Raw genomic sequence first — 19,995 nt, forward strand, 5'->3', positions numbered from 1 at the left:
AAAAACACGTTTTATCTAACATAATGTATAATCGTGATTAATAATCGTGATTTCAATATCGACAAAAATAATCGTGATTATCATTTTGGCCATAATCGTGCAGCCCTACTTCAACTTGTGTTATATCTTTTATTTTATTTATTTTTTTTTTTTTTTCACACATTTAAAATAGTTTTTTACTTATTCAGTACCAAGCCTTGTAGATTTAATCTTCTATTTTTAATTGTAAGAAAAGTAATGTCTTTGAAAAAAAGAAAAAGAATGCAACAGTTTTCCTGTTTGAGAATGTATGTACATTTTGAACACAATAAAGTTTGAAAAAAAAACAAAAAAAACGTTTATGGAGCAAATGCAGGATTGTACGACAGGATTTCAGAATAAAAGCCCGTGTCTAAACTCACTCTGTCGTTCCTGCAGCGTCACTTTGTATCGGTTCACTCTGATTGGTCGGCTGCTCGTCCTCTGCCACGCCCACGCCACCGTCACCAGCGTCTTGGTCACCGTGACGACCTTCAGTCCGACGACCTCCATCAGAGCTGAGGAGCAACAAACACCATGACGACGGCTGATTCAAATTATTCTGACGTTTACATCAATCAATCAAACTTTATTTGTAGAGCAGTTTTCATACAGGAAGCAGCTCAACTAGCCAGGCTAGCGCCGCCTACTGGTTCCGGCAAATTTCATTTGCCTCAACAATGTAGTCAGGACACTAGCAATGCGTTTCGGTTTGCTCCGTCCGCCAGAGCGGACGGACCAATCAGCGAACAGACGGGTAAGTGAAGGCGATGACGTTGAACTCAAGCGCTCAAGATTAACCTATGAGCTTAACCGGTGTATAGCACACGTGACCACCAAGCAGCAGCGATTAGTTGAAGCAAATGTAAGCAACCGCCTCCCGGAAGCAAACGAATCCCTATGGCTCAGGTTCAGACGCTTTTTGAAATGTAATGAAATAAGCGGCTGATGCATCAGGCTAGCTCAACGTGCTTTAGATGATAAATAATAAGAATGAATGTTTTTAACAATTTGTACTTTGCAGTCGGGAAAACACCGGAGAGTGGATAAAACTAAGATAAAATAGGTAAATAGAATAGAATAACATACAAATTTAAATAAATAGATAAAATTAAATGTGTAATATCTAAATGATTCAAAGGTGTTTACTCATAGGGGTTAGGGTTACAGTATTTATTTGGATATAACGGATGTTTTTCCGTTGTGTGACACGCACAGAGAGTTCTCAACAGACAAATTGATATACAACAGACCAAGGTCATTTTTCATTTTGCTTTTTGCTTTTTTTTGCAGAGTTTGAGGTGATAATCAAAAAGGAACTATACAAGTCCGGTCGCTTTTCCACTGTTTTTCTAACCCTCCTCTCCTCCATGTGCATTTGTTTTTAGTTGTTTTAGAGGTAAATACAGAGACTGTTGATGAAAAACTGTCCCTGAAGGCAACGTGCATCAGCGGTTTTGCATGAATTTCCCTCTAAAACAACTCTGTCTGGTAACGTTGTGTTATTATCTCATAGCGTGGTGAATGTGCAGGTCACAACTTGTCCACCAGAGCGTTGTGGAGTTGTTGGATTGTGTATTTGATGAGTTTGATGAGGGAAACCAAGAAATCCCATAATGAGCCTCCGTAGCGTAGCTCTGAGCAGCTCACGGCTCTGCTCCGCCGTTCTAAAAATAGCTTGCACCGACAATTAAAGGTAACAAACCTACTGCTATGACTATAGGGATTATGGCAATGGGCCAATTTGATGAAATGTTGAACTACTATTAAGGTAAAAATGTAAAATCCTGCTTAGTTCCTCTTTGATGCCAGAGAGTCGGGCTGCGTCGAGTCCGACCCGGTCCGGTTTTAATCTTCAGACCCGTTGAGAACTCAAGTGACCAAAACATCATGTGACTCATCAAAAATGGAGATCTGTGTTGTTTTTTTGTGAACAGCACAGTAGTTGTCATTATTTTGACATTTTTATTGAAGCAATTTGCAGGTGAAGAGACGTTACTACACATTTACATCCAGACGACGTTCAGTTTCACCGTTTACATAATTTAATTTGACTTTTGTTCAGTTTGGGAGAAGGAATATTCAGCTGTTTATATGGAGCATTTTCATTTAGTTTGGACGTCTAAACCGATTCTAATCCTTTAATGGAAGTCCAATATGCAAACATGAACACGTCAACATGGGTCTGTCAGAGGTTGTTTGTGTTTTTCAGCTGAACCTCGTTCAGAAACGTCTGTAAACGTCTCAGTGACTTTCCTGTTTCATCAGGTTTGAAGCGGTCGCTGCTGTCGTGTGTCCTTGAATGTTTAAAAAAAAAAAACAATAACAAAAAAAACAACAAATTTACGTCAAATAGGAAACTTGCTCAACTCATGATGATTTTATCTGACGACAGTTTCTGATCATGTCGCCGTTTACGGGTCCGAGCTGATAAGCCTCTGATCTGAGACTCACTGTCTGGTCACATGACGTCCTGTCGTTGGTCAATCATCTAGAGCAGCGGTTTCCAAACCTTTTAGGCCGTGCGTCAACTGGATTGTGGGCACATCTTTATTTATTCTTTTTTTTTTTTATTAAAACGTTTTCTAATTCAGGTTTAAAAATGATTTTCTTGAATTTTCCTATTCACACAGTGTGAACCCCATCTGATGAACCCTCCAGCTGAGAAAAACGATGTGAATATTGTTGTTCATTCAATTTTGCACTGTGTGTTAAAGGGATAGTTCCACATTGAGGCAAACTGGCCCATTGCCATAATCCCTATAGTCGTAGCAGTAGGTTCGTTACCTTTAATTGTCGGTGCAAGCTGTTTTTAGAACGGCGGAGCAGAGCCGCGAGCTGCTCAGAGCTACGCTACGGAGGCTCATTATGGGATTTCTTGGTTTCCCTCATCAAACTCATCAAATACACAATCCAACAACTCCACAACGCTCTGGTGGACAAGTTGTGAGCTGCACATTCACCACACTATGAGATAATAACACAACGTTACCAGACAGAGTTGTTTTAGAGGGAAATTCATGCAAAACCGCTGATGCGTGTTGCCTTCAGGGACAGTTTTTCATCAAGCAGTCTCTGTATTTCCCTCTAAAACAACTCTGTGTGGTAACGTTGTGTTATTATCTCATAGCGTGGTGAATGTGCAGGTCACAACTTGTCCACCAGAGCGTTGTGGAGTTGTTGGATTGTGTATTTGATGAGTTTGATGAGTTTGAAACCAAGAAATCCCATGATGAGCCTCCGTAGCGTAGCTCTGAGCAGCTCACGGCTCTGCTCCGCCGTTCTAAAAATAGCTTGCACCGACAATTAAAGGTAACAAACCTACTGCTATGACTATAGGGATTATGGCAATGGACCAATTTGCCAAAATGTTCAACTATCCCTTTAGTGCTGCTGTGACACAACCTGCAGTAACTGTGTATTATCTTGCTCTGCAGCAAATTTCATTCAAACTTAAACAGATGCCAGCTGCACATCCAACAGTGCTTTGTACTGTTTTTTGCTTTTATGAATGGGATGGTACTGATGTATGCAACCTGCACTTTAAATACACTGTTGTAGCCTTTTATTTATTTTTTACTACATGTTTTTATTGTGACCTATGGTGATTTTTTACATGTTTTTCTATATTATATGGCGTATATGCACCATTCCCTCTCTATCCGAGACAAAATAAAGAAATCTTTGACTTTGATAATCATTTCCCAGCCGAGGATCAATGAAGTAGCTCTTGATCTTAAACGTGTGTGTGTGTGTGTGTGTGTGTGTGTGTGTTTACCTCCCTGCTGCAGACTGGCCGGCAGCGACCGAGCAGCTCCACACAGCTGCTGCTCGTAGACGGGGAACACACTGACCAGGTAGGACTCATCAGGGTCGACGTCTGTAAACACAACACAAAACAACACAACACAACACAACACAACACATGACACTGAGTCAGCACGATCTTCTGCACGTGCTTCAGAATAAAAGCCTCGCTGCTGTTAAAACCACATCTCATCTGCTGGGAGGCTTCTACTAGGAAGAAGACGTTTTCTGACATTTGCGGCTGCAGAAGCTTCAACTGAATGAACATCTGACAAACAGGAGGCTGATTCAGCAGAGTGGAGATGGTGAGAGATAAGAGAGGAAACCAAGTAGATGTTTGTGTTAAAGCTCCATACAGTATAAAGGTAGATGTTTGTATTAAAGCTCCATACAGTATAAAGGTAGATGTTTGTGTTAAAGCTCCATACAGTATAAAGGTAGATGTTTGTGTTAAAGCTCCATACAGTATAAAGGTAGATGTTTGTGTTAAAGCTCCATACAGTATAAAGGTAGATGTCCATGTGTAGTGTGATTATAAAGCAGCTCTAGGTTCTATATTAATACTGTGAAAAGTATCAAAGCCTCAGTCCACAGAGAAATGCACACAGCCTGTATTCAGAAACTGAGCCTTAAAACCAGCCGTCAGGACTTCCTGTCACTTTGTGATGTCACAACTAAGCCCCGCCCCCTCACCACCACCTGGACAACACCATCCATCCAACAACAACTTGCAGGATGTGGTTTCTCTGAGTGTTTTATTCTGAAATCTGCTCTGTTTTTTTATTTATTGGATCACTTTAGAAAACAGTCAGCCAATCAGAAGAGAGGCTCAGGCCTCCTCCTCTCTTCTGATTGGCTGACACCGACCTGTTGTTACTATAGAGGTCCAGAGAGAAGCTGAGAGAGGAGATGGAAAACTACACTGAGATGGTTTTTACATCTTCTCATGGAACAACCCTTAAATTTGAAATAACATTTGTATTTTCTAACTTTTCCTTTTTGTTTTCAGTCGACTCGTACCTGCTATGTGAGCGGAGGTGTTGAGGCCGTCCACCGTGGACCAGCAGCTGGCGGACGGACGCCTCTCGGAGCGCCACCGGACGACAAAATGACTGACAGGTGGAGCTGCAGGACTCTCCCATCGGACCTTCAGGCCTCTGGCGTCGGGCAAAGAACTGGAGACCCACAAGTTTCTGACTGAAGAGAGATCTGCAGAAACAACAGGAGTATAACACATTAACACACAGCACCATTTACCCCCCCTGAGCATCCATTTATTCAAATTTATTCAAAGTTGAGTTGTGAAGCTGTGAAGCTGCAGGATGTCGAGGTAACCAACAGCTCATCACACTCAACGTCTCTGCAGTGGAAAAAAACTCAAGAGAACATTTGATGTTGCAAGAGGTTTTATCTGAACATCATTAGAAGACTCGGCTGCTTCCTTCTATGAGACAACACATACATATGCACACACATGCACATGCACAAACAGGATGTTGCTTAAATGAAGTGCACACGTTTTAAATCTGTTAATATCAGTTGAAAAAAAGTTGAAGCCTGATCATTGTGATTAGCAATTTACCAGAGCAGCACATACTTCAGCTTTGTGTGTGTGTGTGATAACGGTGCAGTTGACTGACATTTAGTTTAGTTATGCAACAGATGCTTTAACGTCTCTATTACTGCTTAATAAGGCCAGACACTAACAGGCAAAACACTGTTTTTTTGTTGATTTTGGGCTAGCTTTCTTCCTTAACATGTATTATATCAGAAAAGTCAAAAGAAACGGTAGAAAATCCACATTAAGGTTTTTATTTTACTACATTTTGTCTCTTTCGTCTCCTAAATTCACCAAAAGTTAGTCTGACTCATGTCATTTCAGGTATCATTGTAAAGCTCTCTCTCTCCTGAACAATGATGTAGGCTCCAAAAATGGTCATTTCCTTTGTATCTACAACCAATCATAAAAGTACAATTGACATTAACAATCTATGTAATTTTACAGTCCAAGTCTTTAAAGGCCGTTTTCTCAGAAAAAGTTTCTCAGACTCTGAGCTAGAAATCTCCACTTCAGCAGCACTTACAGACACCAAACCTTCCAGTTTGACCCCTTTCTATATTCTGAAGGTTTTTACAGAGGGGATTGTTAATATATCATTCACTTTTTTCACATTCATTTATACAACATTTTATTACTAAAAACATGGAGAAATTGGATTTTTTAGGGCTGATGACAGTATTTTCTCATTTACAGAGTGATAAAAAGAGAAATCCACAATCCTCCTCTGTAAAAACTTCTGACTCTAATACGTCAACAAAATAAAACAAGAATTTTGAAAGTGGCTTTATCCATTGTTCAGATTTCGGTTCTGGAAATGTATGCAAATTAGCGCATATTTCATTATATATTACCAAATTTACATATTTAAACATACAATTTGACAAAACTTGTAATACAAAAAATATTTGTCTTAATGTTAATGATAAACTTGGGAAGTTTCATGGTGATATCTGTAATTAAAATTTTTTACCCTATTCACCTGTAGTGTCTTCCAAAATTTTCTTTCCTTCAGTTTTCATTTCGTTGTCAGTGTGTGTGTGTGTGTGTGTGTTGGTGTTGGTGTTAGTGTGTCGCTCACCGTTGTGTGTGTGTGCGTGGATGCTGAGTCGTGCTGCGGGTCCGTGTCCGGCCGTGTTGAAGGCTGAGACGGTGACGCTGCAGTTCCCCTCCTCCTCCACCAGCGGCGCCGTCGCCTCGGTGACGTTCAGCATCGACCGGTCCGGCTGCAGACAGCGACTCGCCACCTGGTAACCAAGGATACGACCTGTGGCCTCGTGGTCGGGACTCTGCAGAGAGACGAGACGGTTTTAGAAGATGAATGTCTTATTTGTGGGGTTTTTATTTTTGTTCAATGACGAACCATTAAAGGGATAGTTCAACATTTAGTCAGATCCTTCTCTCACCATAATCCCTATAGTCACAGCAGTAGGTTCATCACCTTTAATTGTCGGTGCATGTTGTTTTGAGGTTGGCGGAGCAGAGCCGTGAGCTGCTCAGAGCTACACTATGGAGGCTCATTATGGGATTTCTTGGTTTCCCTCATCAAACTCATCAAATACACAATCCAACAACTCCACAACGCTCTGGTGGACAAGTTGTGACCTGCACATTCACCACGCTATGAGATAATAACACAACGTTACCAGACAGAGTTGTTTTATGCCCTGTACACACTGTGCGATTTTGGCCGTCGCAGACGAAAGACGGCCGATGGTAGGAGAATCGTGGCGAAATCTTTGGTCGTGGCTCTAAATCGGCCGTCTTACGTTGCACAGTGAGACAGGTTCTACGACGGCCGTTGTCAGCGTCTTGCGACCAAAGACGACCTGCGATTAAATTCTGACAGTGTCAGAAAACTGCTACGACCTACGTCTACTAATCAGCTGATGGACGTCTATCAGTGGCGCAGGTGACAGGGACGAGCACTGATTTTCGAGTAAATAGTCATTAAATTAAAAAACGAATAGTTTATCTTGTCATCTCTGGAGAGGTGTATATTCCTTTTTACTGTCGCAGAAAGAGGAGGAACATGGACAGACTCATACAGCCATCAGAAAAGTTGTGTGTGAAACTCTGTCCAAAAAAAAAAAAAACCCCATGTGCGGACTATGATGAGAAGCGGTCGCCTACCGGAGAATATTGACGTGTTTACGCTGGGAGAGGTGACTTCGTCCTCGTTTAGATGTGCTCTCATTACGTGACGGTACTGCTGTGATGTTCTCTGGTACCAATACAGGCCGTGATTTCATTTTTAAATAACGGACAACTGGCGGTAGCTACTGCTCCACGGTGCCGGTGACTTGTGTCTGTGTGTGAAGAGGGAGAGAGGGAGGGAGAGAGGGAGGAGGAGCGGGCGACCTGCGATTCAGTAGAACATCGTACAGTCTGCACACGTCAAACTTGACGTCGTAGCAAAGATTGTAAATTCCACGTCGCATAGTGTGTCATGCAACAGTCTTATAAGACTGCTAAAATCGCACAGTGTGTAGAGGGCATTAGAGGGAAATGCAGCCGGAACTTCATTCCAGACACGGCTGCTGGGCGGAGGGATTTCAAAAGCCCAAGTAGTTCAGAGTATTTGCTTCATGTGTCGTAATGTTACATAATTATACATGATTATCTCATAGCGTGGTGAATGTGCAGGTCACAACTTGTCCACCAGAGCGTTGTGGAGTTGTTGGATTGTGTATTTGATGAGTTTGATGAGGGAAACCAAGAAATCCCATAATGAGCCTCCGTAGCGTAGCTCTGAGCAGCTCGCGGCTCTGCTCCGCCGTTCTAAAAACAACATGCACCGACAATTAAAGGTAATGAACCTACTGCTATGACTATAGGGATTATGGTGATACGCCAATTTGCCAAAATATTGAACTATCCCTTTAAAGACGAGACGACTGTTTACCTTCCAGACGGTGAGATGAAGGAGTCGACGTCGTCCAGAGTCCGTTCCCTCCACTCTGTAACAGACCTGCGGAGGCCTGGACGGCGCTGACACAGAGAAACATGAACTGAAACCGAAGCTCTGACACTTCGTTAAAGCGAAATTCCGGCGTAAGTGTAAACCATGGTCAAACACACCGTAACACCGAGTTAGACCCCCCCTCGAGAGATCAATTTGCCCGACCGCTACATTCACGAGATCCACCAACTTCAGCAAATACCGCAATATCGCCACACACGGCGCTCTCCGGATCCACTGTCTGACCGCAACCAAAACGCCACCATTTGCCCAAAATAATGCTCAGAACTGCACCAAATGTCATCAATAGTACACACAGGGTCCCAGCACGTAGTACGAGTTGTCAAACATCTGCTAGCTTTGCCTGTTTTCTTTAGCAAGGAGACCAGATACAACTCACCTACTTCTCCTCCGGGAGCCGCTCGTTGGTGAGGAAGCCCTGACGAGTCGATCACCGAGTGCACCGGAGTTCCGCAGCTCAATCAACAATTACCTCATGGAAATACAATCAGAGTTTTTTTTATTTTTTATCTTGCATATCACTTTATAACTATTATTATCGAGTGCTGGCCACGATATAGGCGCAAATGAGCATTTTTAAATTTACGTTTTTTGCTGGTGCACTCGGTGATCGACTCGTCAGGGCTTCCTCACCAACAAGCGGCTCCCGGAGGAGAAGTAGGTGAGTTGAGTTGCATCTCCTTGCTAAAGAAAACAGGCAAAGCTAGCAGATGTTTGACAACTCGTACTACGTGCTGGGACCCTGTGTGTACTATTGATGACATTTGGTGCAGTTCTGAGCATTATTTTGGGCAAATGGTGGCGTTTTGGTTGCGGTCAGACAGTGGATCTGGAGAGCGCCGTGTGTGGCGATATTGCGGTATTTGCTGAAGTTGGTGGATCTCGTGAATGTAGCGGTCGGGCAAATTGATCTCTCGAGGGGGGGTCTAACTCGGTGTTACGGTGTGTTTGACCATGGTTTACACTTACGCCGGAATTTCGCTTTAACTCTTTAAAAACACTCCACAGGACGTTTCCACATTTGTTTACGTGGGAACTTTACTCATTTCAATCTTTAGACAAATTATGCTCATAAACGTACAGAAATCCTTTTGACAATTGATAAGAAATGTATCAGGATAAAGTGGAAATCAGACGCTCGTCCCCCTTCCAATTAAAATGTGGCTTTGTGAAATTAATAGCTGTGTGTCTCAAAAGAAAATAACTTATTGGATGCAGAAAAGAAGATTTTTTTTTTTTTTTTTTTACAAAATATGGCAACCATTTCTAATTTATATGGAAAACCAGGTTGACTATTTCCACAGTATTGGAGTTTGACTTGGAGCAGTGATGCTCTTTGTCTCTCTGATTACTGCATTATGTATTTAATCTATTCTTTTTAATATTATTATATTCATTTCCCACTTTCTATTGTCCTGTCATTGTACCTAATGTTAAAGGAATAGTTCACCAAAAAAAAATGAAATTCAGTCATGATTGACTCAGCCTCATGCTGATGAATACTCCGGAGTAGTTTTTTATTCCTCAAAGTGCATCTGGAGACCCGGGAGGCCAGTGCGAAGTTGAAAACTTTATATGAGACACAAAAACGTCCATAAAACTACACAAAAACCATTTAATATTCCTCCACACTGCTCGTCCACTGCAATCCAAGTGTCCTGAAGGGAGATAGTCCAGAGTTTACTGGAAACAACCTCATTTAGGACATTTTTACAGCCTCAACAGCCCTGTATTGAATTTGCCACGGGCCATGCACGCGGATATGACCAGACTTGCCTCAATAATGACATTGTTTCCAGTAAACTCTGGACTATCTCCCTTTAGGACACTTGGATTGCAGCAGACGAGCAGTGTGGAGGAATATTAAATGGTTTTTGTGTAGTTTTATGGACGTTTTTGTGTCGGGCTCTATTGACTCTCACGTTAAGTTTTCATTGGACTACAAACCGGCCTCCCGGGTCTCCAGATGCACTTTGGGGAATAAAAAACTACTCCGGAGTATTCATCAGCATGAGGGTGAGTCAATAATGACTGAATTTCAGTAATTTTTTGGGGAACTATTCCTTTAAATTCATTTTCACTTTATCACCTTGTGGATATTGACTTTTGTCTTGTCTAAATTAAAATAATAAAAAAACACTTGACAGTAACGTATTTTCGTCCTCCTGTCCGTCTTTATCCCCGTTACCTCGCTCCATCGTCGTCACGGTGACGTGGGGGCTCCAGATGCTCCAGCTGCCGGCCCCGCCCCTCCTGCAGGACACGGCGGCGCTGTACGCCGTCAGAGGCAGGAGGCCCGAGATCGTCTGGACCGACGTCTGGTCCCGACGCACAGACACAACATCTGGAGGCTGGAGAACCACGGACAGAGGAGGAGACGACGTCAGCGCTCTGACTCCGACTCAGCGGCTGTTTTGTCTTCACAGTTACCTGGAGTTCAGCTGCAGCATCACTGAGTTTGAACTCTACTCTGACTTCATGTCACACGTCTGTTTGGAAACAGTCACCTGATCTAACTTGTTGTTATCTTTATTATGAATCAGAGAGGCTACGAATGGGGCCGGATGTCAGATGCACTAACACTGTCACTGCCATTTCTCAACTAAAGATCAAAGTGTTTATTAAAGGTTGAATATGTAGAATATTTATTAAAAGCTATATTTTTTCAAAAATAATACATCCATGGGGCCTTTAGAGGGGTACAGAATGAAAGTATTGCTTTTCCACAAAAAAACATTTTTTAGTCTGAATTATTATTTTTAATATTTCTGACGGGCTCGACAACTGACTTTCTGTCAACGTTCTGTTTACATTCGTACCTGCCCGTAGCCGACATGTGGCTCAGTTCTCCGCTGTTTTCCTGCCTCCTCCCGGTCCTATGCGTTTGTTTCCAACCAAGCCTTTTTAATAATCAATCGGTGGATCAATGGATTATCATATACTTGTTAGGATGGGTGTATTTGTGTAGTCTTATCTGTCATAAACACGTTTATCGTCGCGGACTTTCGGTGCCACGGAGCTCCTTTTTTTTTTTTTTTCCAACTTGAGGAGAGCAGTGACAGCGGAGGCTCTGAGGCTCTGAGCAGCAGCGGTGTGGAAGGCAGAGAGCCTCCACTCTCCCTGTAACAAGCTACAAGTCATTTATTATGCTGTTAATGACGGTAAAAATGAAACATAAGGTAAATATCCTGCTTAGCTCTCCTCCTGTCTGTCCTCTGTTCAGAGCGGAGTCCCTAGCAACGGCCCGTTTTACCTAGCAACGGTCTGGCAATCGACTGCTGGAATTCTTTTTCTGTTGTTGTTCTTGTAATTCTACATAGTCAACCTTTAACAAAACAGAAAAGGTAACTCATAATAAAGTGTACAAATAAACCAACCATACCCCCCCCTTCTCCCCTCTGGTCTTGTTTTCTTTGGTTTATGTTCCCTGTTTGGGTTTTTACTATGTACTGCAAACTGTGGATGGCATATAACCATTTGATAGATCTAACTAAGTTATGCTTCAATGGCACTTTTTTCCTTTTGCATTTGTGACAGTTTATGTATTTTACTTACTTGCCTTTTGCATTTCTATTATTTATTTATTTTCAGTTATATCTTCATTTTATTTTTATGTTTTCATTTTATTATCATTTTTACTCGGCATATTTGTGTGTATCTGTGTGTGTATCTGTGTGTGTGTCTGTGTGTGTGTGTGTGTGTACATGGGCATGCACTTGTTTATACGGTAATTACTTTATGTGCTGTTGAATGATGATTGTTGTCCTCGAAATCTCAATAACAATTTGATCACAAAAAAAACAAAATAAACCAATCACAGTGATAAACGAAAAACAGCGAAATATTTGTTTGACTTTGTTAAAATTGCTGGAACTGGCTCATCCTCTTCTTTACTTTCTCTGAATTTGTTTCATATTGAATTCTTCTTAGCTCTTTTATTTCTATTTGTCATGATTAACTACATTGTATTTTGCACAGCACTTTAAGTGGGCTTTATAAATAACACACACACACACTTCTCTGTCTCATTCTGTTGTATTTAACTTTCATTTTGTGTTGATTTTGGCGACCCCTGTGGACAAAGGTGGTAGTGTTTTGCCGGAGTGAAGAAGACTGCATTTGAGCTCTTCTGCGTATTGTCGTAAAGACCTCTCTCGTGTGATGCAACATTTTTCAACTTTCTGAAAAGACACAAGTCACGGAAATGCAAAGAGATGATTCACCAAAAAATGAAATTCAGTCATTATTGACTCACTCTCATGCTGATGATGAATACTCCGGAGTAGTTGTTTATTCCTCAAAGTGCATCTGGAGACCCGGGAGGCCAGTTCCTAGTCCAACGAAATCCTTAAATGAGAGTCAATAGCGTCTGACACAAAAACGTCCATAAAACTACACAAAAACCATTTAATATTCCTCCACACTGCTCGTCCACTGCAATCCAAGTGTCCTGAAGGGAGATAGTCCAGAGTTTACTGGAAACTACGTCATTTAGGACATTTTTACAGCCTAAACAGTCCTGGATTGAATTGATTGTTATTGACTTGCCTAAATGACGTTGTTTCCAGTAAACTCTGGACTATCTCCCTTCAGGACACTTGGATTGCAGTGGACGAGCAGTGTGGAGGAAGATTAAATGGTTGTTGTGTAGTTTTATGGACGTTTTTGTGTGGGGCGCTATTGACTCTCATATAAAGTTTTGGTTGGACTAGGAACCGGCCTCCCGGGTCTCCAGCAGGGGTGGAAAGTAACGAGTTACATTTACTCAAGTTACTGTAATTAAGTAGCTTTTTTGTGTACTTGTACTTTTTTGAGTAATTTTTAAAATCAGTACTTTTACTTTTACTTGAGTACATATTGTTGGAAGAAATTTACTTAGTTACATTTTAAATAGCTTCCGTTACAAAGTAAAAAATATATATATCAACTTGCACCGCGTCTGTGTGGGTTGTCAAAAGTAGCTACGCCGCTGCCGCCTCTCTCTCTCTCTGTCCCTTCACACACGCACACAGCAGCAGCAGGTAGGCCTACACCCTGAGCTAAGCTGACGTTAATGACTAAAGACAACGTTATCAGGCATGTCCATCTATTCGGCTATGTTTACAGTGACCAAACGTCCTCTTTTGCCCGGACATGTTCTCACGTCCTGTCCGGGGCGTCCGGCTTTTTTTTTTATGAACTCATGAACATGTCCGGCTCGGTAACGGGACCGCTGACCCTGCCAGACACACCGGGGCTGAAGGCCGGACCGGCGCGACCCGACTTCATTCTCGGTCCTAGTCCTACCAGCAGTTACAGTAAAGAGGCAAGTGTGTGTGTGTGTGTGTGTGTGTGTGTGTGTGTGTGTGTGAAAGAGAGAGAACCTACAGTAAAATACCCCCCCCCCCCCCCCCCTCCTCCTTGAGAGCAGACAGGAAAGACAGTAAAAAAAAAGCAGGTGTGTGTGAGTGAAAGAGGGAGAGAGAGATTTTTCTTTTCTTTTTTTATCCCTATGATATTGAAAATTGTATTGAGTATCGAATATTTTCCTTAATATCGATATTGAGTTGAAAATGTTAGTATCATGATCATGATCATGACAACCTTAGTGCCAGTAAATGTAACTGTCCATCTGATTGGCTCTGGACAACTGCAGTGTCAGAAGGTCAGAATCAAGTTGGTGCCACAGGAGCTAAAAGATGATGGAGACCAGTGTATCGATGGAGAAGGGACACATTTGGAAACACAGAGACATGCACGGAGAATGTTAGGCCAATCTCTGGCCATCATAGCCCCCCCCCCCCACCCAAAAAAAAAAAAGTAACTAAGTAACTTTTACTCTGAGTAAATTTTAAATGAACTACTTTTTACTTTTACTTGAGTAGATTTTTACACCAGTACTTTTACTTTTACTTGAGTAAAATTTCATCAAGGTAACAGTACTTTTACTTGAGTAGATTTTTTTGGTACTCTTTCCACCCCTGGTCTCCAGATGCACTTTGAGGAATAAAAAACTACAAAAAAACTATTCCTTTAACAGAAACTTCACCCTGCCACTGTAAGATGCTGCAGCGTGAGGCCGGACCGGCCCCTGATACCGATACTGACCTGAGACCAGGTCAGAGAGTCGTTGGCTCGGTAGCGGAGCCGACAGCCGCCGGCGTCGCTGCTCCTCCACGACACGTTGACGGAGTCGTCGGTGAAGCTGAGCACAGAGAGGACGGGCTGAGGGGGTCTGACTGAGGAGACGAGGAGACAAGGAGACGAGGAGAGGAAGTGTGTGTGGTTAGCACAACTCAACAAAAAACCCTGCCCTGGTTCTTGCATTGCTGCACCCCCATTTCATCTCTCCATCCCTGACAGTTTTTTATTGCGCACTGTAGCACTTTATCACACTGTAGGCTACTATACTTTGGTTTCGTTGTGTTCCCAATCCATCCTAGCACAACTCCATCAAGAAACCCTGTCCTGGTCTTGCATTGTTGTATCTTCATCCATCTTATCCACCCATAAACAGTTTTTTTTGTCATAGTAGCGTCATGTTAATTGTCTCTCTTTGTAGTTTTTATATCTGTTGGTTTCTGTTGGATACATGTGTGTTTTTCCTGTTTTATGAATTCTGTTGTTATGTCCTTGTGTTTATTTTCATGGCTCCTGAGACCCTGTGTCCTCATACGAGGACATTACATTTTTGCCTCTTAGCACCATGATAGTCCATTTTTAAAAACTTTGACCTATTACCCACATTTAGGGACACTGCCTGCACCAACTTGTGGTGATATCACAAATTATTTTTCTTTGGGGGAAAAAAATGGCGGGAATTTCAGCCGGAGCCTTCTATGGCAGTTCCCGGAAGAAAAAAGACCAAGGTAAGAATTAAATCCAAATTTTATGAATGAAACCAGTGTATTTATGTACAACAATGTCTCTGTCTTCATATGGCATTAAAATTTGACACATTTTAGTAATAGTAGCAGACTAGGACATCAATAAATGTCACGTCCTCGTTTGAGGACATTGGGACTATGTTATGTTATTAAAGTACCATGTTGTTGTCTTTTTTTTGTGATATCACCACAAGATGGCACAGGCAGTGTCCCTAAATGTGGCTAATAGGTCAAAGTTTTTAAAAATGGAGTATCATGGTGCAAAGAGGCAAAAATAATGTCCTCGTGTGAGGACGCAGGGTCTCAGGAGGATTCACATTTCTTAAAAACTACTTGTTATTACTTGACCGTTCCACTTGATAGTACTTGACCTCAGGATGACACTCAGAAAAAATCAGGCCAATCTGATGTGGCATTTTAGAATAAAACCCCTTTGAACTTCCATATGTCACTGTATTCTTTATACAGTAGGAGTCATTGTTTTTCGACCCAATGTCCTCGTATGAGGACACTGATTTTTGAGAGAACTACTTATTGTAGAAAGCTGAAATTTTGAATTTACACAGATTGGGCCCTTCTGGTCCCAAACAGCAAATACAGTTTTTTTATGTTGAGATAGTCCCAGTGTCCTCATATGAGGACATCATTTTTTGCAAAAACTACTTCCTGTACAAAGACAAACTTTAGGTATTGTACTTATTAGGTCCTACTTATCCCAGATAGCAAGGAGAAATAAAAAATGCACCAGAAAAAAGCTCGGGTCTCAGGAGGTTAACACCTTGCCAGGAGGACTACAGTCGGAAACTAGCCGTTGGCTAACACTGGCACTTTTACATTTTATTATGTCCATTAATGTGCATTGTCCTCCTTAAATAAAAATAAAATAAAATAAATAAAAAGTTACTGGGAGGTGAAGTGAAGTGATCGCAGGTTCAAAGCTCAAACCGTCCCACTAACCTGCCTGGTACAGAGTCACAATGTGAGGCTGCGTCCTGCCCTCGGCCCCCGCCACGTTGTCCCTCACGCTGGCCGTCACCGTGAGAACGGCCGACGGGTTGAAGATGTGTTTACAGGAGAAGATTCTGTTCCTACTGCAGAAATAAAGAACACACTGAAAAAATTCAAAATCTTACCAAGAATATTTGTCTTATTTCTAGTCAAAATGTCATTTCTAGTCAAAATAAATCTAATTATACTTAAAATAAGACTCATCACATTAAAAAGTAGCTTGTTTTTAGACACTTTTTACTTTTTTCAAGCAAATTTTCCACTTTAAATAAGTAAAGTGGAGTGGAGTAGAGCAAGTTTTTCTTTCTTATTACAAGCATAAAAAAACCTGCTTTCACTGGCAGATTTTTCTACTTATTTCAAGTGAAAATTAGTTTGAAACAAGTGAAAACTGTCTAAAAACAAGTTAATTTTTAGGTGATGAGTCTTATTTTAAGTGGAAAGAGATTAGTTTTGACTAAAATTGAGACATTTTGACAAGAAATAAGACAAATATGTGTGGCGGCCTGGGAAAACCCGTCGGATGTCGCGGACGTTCGATTGTGGCAAATAGCCAAAATAGGTGGAAAAGTACTATTTCCACGATTTTGATATTTTGTGTGATTCTGGTACTTTGAACTCCCTACTACATCGTGGTGAATAAATATTTTAAGAAAACAAAACGGAAAGTACTTGTTTTTATGTTTTTGTGGCGAGTATAAGGCGTTTCGTTTCCAGCTGAGCCGCAGCAGCAGCGCTAGAGGAGACAGGTCCGTTGTTGTTGTTGATGTAGCATTCAAGGACCCTCGGAAAGCAGAGAATCCCGCGATTCAGATGCTTTTTTACAGCTGATCTTTATCATAAACGGTTGTTGATGTTTTGTAAAACTTGTGCAAGTGCCGATGATGAGTTCGGTTTAGCGCCGATGCTACGTTCTGTTTAGCATTGATGCTACATTCGGATTAGCATCGATGCTACGCTAGGTTAGCGTCTGTTCCCGTACCACGTGATCACACGCACCCTATACGGTCCCTTCTTGTCACAGAGGCACCATTCAAGGACCCTCGGAAAGCAGAAAATCACACGATTCAGATACAGTTTACAGCTAATCTCTATCATAAACGGTTCAGAAGCTGTTTAATGTTTTGTAAAACTCTCGTCTTTATAGGGTCAAAACAGCAACGTTCTAGTTAAAGCCATTTTTCTCACTTTTCAGTTTTTTGGTCATAATAGATTAAAATGCTCATAACTTTTGATCTGAGAGGGCTATCTCAGTCATTCAAACAGTTATGAATGGCTGAAAACGTCTAGTTTATGGAAATATCAAAACATGAAAATGTCAAAATCCCACCATGTGAAGGGTTTTCCCAGGCCACCACTCATATTCTTGGAAAGATTTGGAGTTTTTGCAGCAAAAACAACAAGGTGGAAAGATAAAGATGAGCGTAAACGTGCAGAAGGAGGTTCAGAGGTGGATCTGGAGTCGGTACCTCCTGAAGGCGAGCGTGGCGGTCACGCTGCTCGACTCCAGACTCAGATCGCAGGTCAGAGAGCTGTAGGACGAGTTGCAGTGACACGACATGTTCAGAGTCTCTGCAGAACAACAACAACAACAACAGGAGTTAATGTCACCAACTGATAAATTAAAGCTCTTCTCTAGTTGTGGTTCAATTTGCTTTTTAATCCACCTGTTCATTCTGTTAAAGGTGGAAGGAAACTAAGCTACTTGTTCTCAAATGTTGTATTTCCATTGTGTGCTACTGTCGTGCATTCTGTCTATTCAGTTTTTATTTTATCATTGGGTTCTTTCTTATATTACATAAATTATGTTTTTTTTAAATTGTTTGTGGGTTAATTCTGTATCTATTTAAAGGGATAGTTCAACATTTAGTCAGATTCTCCTCTCACCAACAACTCCACAAAACAACGCTCTGGTGGACAAGTTGTGACCTGCACATTCACGACGCTATGAAATAATCATGTATAATTACGTAACATTACGACACATGAAGCAAATACTCAAACGGGTAATCACCTTTAATGTCCTAACTGCATGCTTCTAATGTACTGATGTGTCTTAACATATATTAGTACTAGTATTGTGTTGTAATATTGTATGTGTTTATGCTATTTCCTACTTAAAATGTATTCTAACCTTTTGTACTGTATTGTAACACCAACCTGCCTAGAGGACTCCAGATGGAAATTAGCCCACGGGCTACAATCTGGCACATTTACAGGTACTACGGTACATGTTTTATTAATGTGCATTGTCCTGACTTCTAAATAAATAAATTACAAATTACAAAATTACTCTGAACTACTTGCGCTTTTGAAATCACTCCGCCCAGCAGCCGTGTCTGGAATGTAGTTCCGGCTGCATTTCCCTCTAAAACAACTCTTGTCTCTAATGTTACATTATTATCTCATAGCGTGGTGAATGTGCAGCTCACAACTTGTCCACCAGAGCGTTGTGGAGTTGTTGGATTGTGTATTTGATGAGTTTGATGAGGGAAACCAAGAAATCCCATGAGCCTCCGTAGCGTAGCTCTGAGCAGCTCACGTCTCTGCCCCGCCGATCTCAAAACAACATGCACCGATAATTAAAGGTAATGAACCTACTGCTATGACTGTAGGGGTTATGGTGAGAGGAGGATCTGACTAAATGTTGAACTATCCCTTTAACATTGTGTTTGCTGTACAAACTTTAGCATTGTCCTTATCAAGACTACATACACTTAAGCCGGTTATTATTCATACCCCTGTCAAATAAGAGGAAATTCTTATATTTTTCAGTTACAGATTAGTATTTTAGATCCGAGTCCGAGGCTGTGACCAATTTATTTAAGAATATATACTGTATATATATTTTTTTAAATTCATTCATTTATCTAAAGTGTAAAGAAACACCTTTAACAGTGTTACTTTACTTAAATAAATTGGTCATTTACTTTCCTGCCATGTCCTATTGATGTCAAATCTTAGTTAAATACTAATCTGTAACTGAAAAATATAAAACCTTCCTTGTATTTGACAGGAGTATTGCATACACATACATACTGTGTGTCAGCGAATAGTCTCTGTTTATAGTTGATGTTAACATTTTACATCCCACTATAGTTTTTACTCCACATATCTGACAGATATGAGCAGTAGTTACTGTATTTAAATAAGTAGTAGTAGAGTTTAGAGCTTAAAGCAGAAGTAAGCGATCCGGTCGTTTTCGCTAATGCTGCGTTCCAGGCAGGCTTTTGAAACCGTAAATTACAGCTTCAAGTCACAACTTACGTCTTTGTAGCGTTCCAGGCAACCCACTCGTGTTTTTCCGACCTGTTTTACCTGTGAAAGTCACTATAACGGCCACTCGTAACTTCCGACCCGTGAACTCGTACCAGATCGAACTGGTACGACTTCACGGTCGGAAAAACACGAGTTACGGGTTGCCTTGAACGCACCATAATGTCTTGTCAGCCGATGGAGTTAGCAGCCCCCGCCCTCGTCATGGATCTATTGGTCCTCGTCCCTACGTCACCACATTCAGGCGCATCCCTTGGCTGCACACACAGAGAGGACTGCCCCTTTATGCCATTCTCTCTCCTCATTGGATAAAGGTTGTAGGATACGAGAAAAGTTTTCTCCTGGGCTCAGAGCAGAGCAGAGTGACTGACAGACCCGTGTTTCAGACCAAACACTCTATGTAAGTGATTGCTGTCGGAAGATAGAACTATTTAAGACTTATATTAACACAAAAATATCGCTTACTTCTGCTTTAAATG

The 19,995-nt window shown here is 41.4% G+C and overlaps 1 protein-coding gene across 1 annotated transcript in view; it reads right to left on the reverse strand.

The window, feature by feature from the left end:
- LOC146980879 (interleukin-6 receptor subunit beta) overlaps window positions 1–19,995 on the reverse strand; it is a 32,940-nt gene that overhangs the window by 10,554 nt on the left and 2,391 nt on the right. The window contains exons 4-12 of the mRNA XM_085788042.1: window positions 17,710–17,812; window positions 16,190–16,323; window positions 14,454–14,584; window positions 10,555–10,717; window positions 8,289–8,374; window positions 6,465–6,672; window positions 4,846–5,034; window positions 3,797–3,898; window positions 402–536 (exon numbers count right to left, since the gene is read on the reverse strand). Of these exons, the coding sequence (XP_085644168.1) occupies window positions 402–536; window positions 3,797–3,898; window positions 4,846–5,034; window positions 6,465–6,672; window positions 8,289–8,374; window positions 10,555–10,717; window positions 14,454–14,584; window positions 16,190–16,323; window positions 17,710–17,812 (1,251 nt within the window). The remainder of the gene's footprint in view (window positions 1–401; window positions 537–3,796; window positions 3,899–4,845; window positions 5,035–6,464; window positions 6,673–8,288; window positions 8,375–10,554; window positions 10,718–14,453; window positions 14,585–16,189; window positions 16,324–17,709; window positions 17,813–19,995) is intronic.

This window comes from Trachurus japonicus, chromosome 9, assembly GCF_045865225.1.
Source record: "Trachurus japonicus isolate A0001 chromosome 9, Traja_1.0".
Lineage (NCBI taxonomy): Eukaryota > Metazoa > Chordata > Actinopteri > Carangiformes > Carangidae > Trachurus > Trachurus japonicus.